At 35.8% G+C, this 2360-nt stretch overlaps 1 protein-coding gene across 1 annotated transcript; it reads right to left on the bottom strand.

The window, feature by feature from the left end:
- Nucleotides 1-593: 593 nt before the first annotated feature.
- LOC145014166 (GDSL esterase/lipase At4g10955-like) lies at nt 594-2067 on the bottom strand. The gene is made up of 2 exons (XM_078972537.1): nt 1852-2067; nt 594-1770 (listed from the first exon to the last, which is right to left on the bottom strand). Exons 1-2 carry the CDS (start codon nt 1914-1916, stop codon nt 801-803), a joined length of 1035 nt encoding a protein of 344 aa, XP_078828663.1. The 5' UTR covers nt 1917-2067; the 3' UTR covers nt 594-800.
- Between the last annotated feature and the right edge of the window lie 293 nt (nt 2068-2360).

Below are 2360 nucleotides of genomic sequence, written 5' to 3'. Positions count from 1 at the left end.
CTCAGAAAATATCAAAGCGAATTCAGAACCTGTAGACATACGTATTCCAGATTTATTTCAACAACTTGCCATTTCCCACCAGTTAAGACAAATCAAATATTCAATCATTTTTTTAGAGAAGTTTTAAGCAAATTTTCCAAAGAAATAATAACTAAACTGATAATTTTTTGCAAAAGTTTATATATGATGTAGTTATTTCGTAGTAAAAAAAATAATATATATATATATATATATATATATATATATATATCAAAATCGCAGATGAAAATGAGAGAAAATCGCAGATGGACTATGTACATCTACGTTTTTGGCTTGAAAACTGATATATATATATATATATATATATATATATATATATATATACACACACACAAATTAATAAATAAATAAATAAACCACCTGCGAATGTACTAGTGGCTAAAGCTCGTCTGTGCTTTAGCCACTTGTATATTGACAGATGGCTTGATGAAATCGCAGATGAGTTTAAACCATCTGCGATTTTAGTGGCTAAAATTGTAAAATTTGGTATTTTTAACTATTTTCCACAAAGTAATTAGTGGATTAGACTAAATTTGTAATTTTCTTTTATTTAATTGATATTGTGAATTTATAGTTCTTAAAAAGTATCTTAATTTGTCACTTGGATTTACAGTTTTACCCTTCATGCAAAAGGGAATTTATTAGCGGTAAACATAACATATAAATTGTCCAAACAACTTCAAGTGCCTCAAAGGAAAAATCAATTAATTCCGTTTTAGATCTCGTAATCACTGCAACTGGAAAGAGCGATGAAGAAATCGCTAGTTAAATTTGTATAGCTTCGATTGCCATTGAAAATGTTGTTGCCACCATTGATGAATTCCATGCGCTTGTTTGAAATTCTCCGATGGACTAATATTCACCGTCATATAAGCCGTCGGTAGCAGATGAAACGGTTCGGAATCCCTCCCCATTGCGCCGGAAACCAGACTTCCGATCGAATATCTCGTCGCGATCCTCTCGATTCTTCCGACTCCGATTCCCTCCATCTTCTCCCTATGTTGAAAATACCCAATGTATTCCGCACAGATCGGATCGGATGGATTCACAAACATATACGGCGTCCATTCAGACAACACAACAAACGGATCTTCTTCTGGATCCTTACAGTGACGGTTCATCGCCGTCGCAATTCCGGCCGTTAACAGACTACCGGCGATACGGACGCCGTGTTTCAACGTTTGGTTTTTTATCATCTTCTCGATTGGAACCGAGATGAACGGCGGATTAAAGAGATACGTTTCGAGTTGATATCGAGACTTCGCCATGTTCCTCCCTGCCAACAATGCCATAGACGCACCTAACGAATGTCCGGCTAACCAGACGTTTGTTGGCCCCACCGCCATTGCCGTGTTCCAAACGGCTTCAAAAGCTTTACGAAATCGCGAGCTTTCTTCGAGTTTATCAAAAATACACTTCATATTTAGTTTCATATCGTCGGATCTTGTTACAGATCTGGTAATTGTTCCCCGAAACGCTATCACATATCTCGGAGGGTGAGGATTTGATTGATAGAAGAATGGATGTGCATATTTGAGCTCGAAAATTGCCCCATAGTAGGATAAATCACTATCGTCTACTAGAACATGATTCAACTGAAAGTGAAATTGTTCCCACCATGGAGGTGCATTAGCATCCTGTTGAATGCTTCCACGTTGACGATCCCTTTCCAGAATGTAAACCCCTTGAACAAGGCTTGCAGCAAGGGATCTTCGATGAAATGTGTTTCTCCTGTAAAACAGAATCGAATCAGTTACTGAATAAATCGAAGCAAATCTTTCATGTCGAAAACAAACAATGCCTTTTACATACCAATCGAAAGAATTTAGCAGGTGGAGAGGTCCTGAAACATGAAAAATTTCTCGCTGTGATGCCATTAGTCAATTCAAGCTTCTCTTTCAGGTGAGTTTCTTATTTGAATTTGCATAATGCTGTTGCAATACATACTTACGTGCACATACCTGTTGAATATTGATCAAAAATCGATAAGGATGAAGATAAATCAAACAAATCCATGTTGTGATAGAAGCCATAGTATTTCACTATTTTGTGTCTTCCAAAAATATCTTTATTTTTAAATATGGGTTTGACTTTGAGTCATTGACTTTGTATATTCACACGCAAACTTGTAAAGTGGGTTCCCATTTGCAAACAGCAATCGACAATCATTTGCGTCAACTAATTTTGGAATTTATTTCATAATATTAAAACTACAACAATGGTTTGGTAAAGTCTATCTAAAACCTTGATACATTAAACGATGATAAAGAAGTGACCAAAATGGAGGACAAGATTCTTAACAACGGGATTTATATAAGATT

This window comes from Lactuca saligna, chromosome 9, assembly GCF_052625555.1.
Source record: "Lactuca saligna cultivar CGN05327 chromosome 9, ASM5262555v1, whole genome shotgun sequence".
Classification (NCBI taxonomy): Eukaryota; Viridiplantae; Streptophyta; class Magnoliopsida; order Asterales; family Asteraceae; genus Lactuca; species Lactuca saligna.
This window is presented reverse-complemented; position numbering and strand designations above follow the sequence as displayed.

Excerpts from the sequence above, each read along its gene's own strand:
- LOC145014166 (XM_078972537.1), bottom strand. The coding sequence starts at position 1,916 with ATGGCATCACAGCGAGAAATTTTTCATGTTTCAGGACCTCTCCACCTG. Across the intron at positions 1,771-1,851 it reads CTGCTAAATTCTTTCGATTG|GAGAAACACATTTCATCGAA; the intron begins GTATGTAAAAGG and ends TCTGTTTTACAG.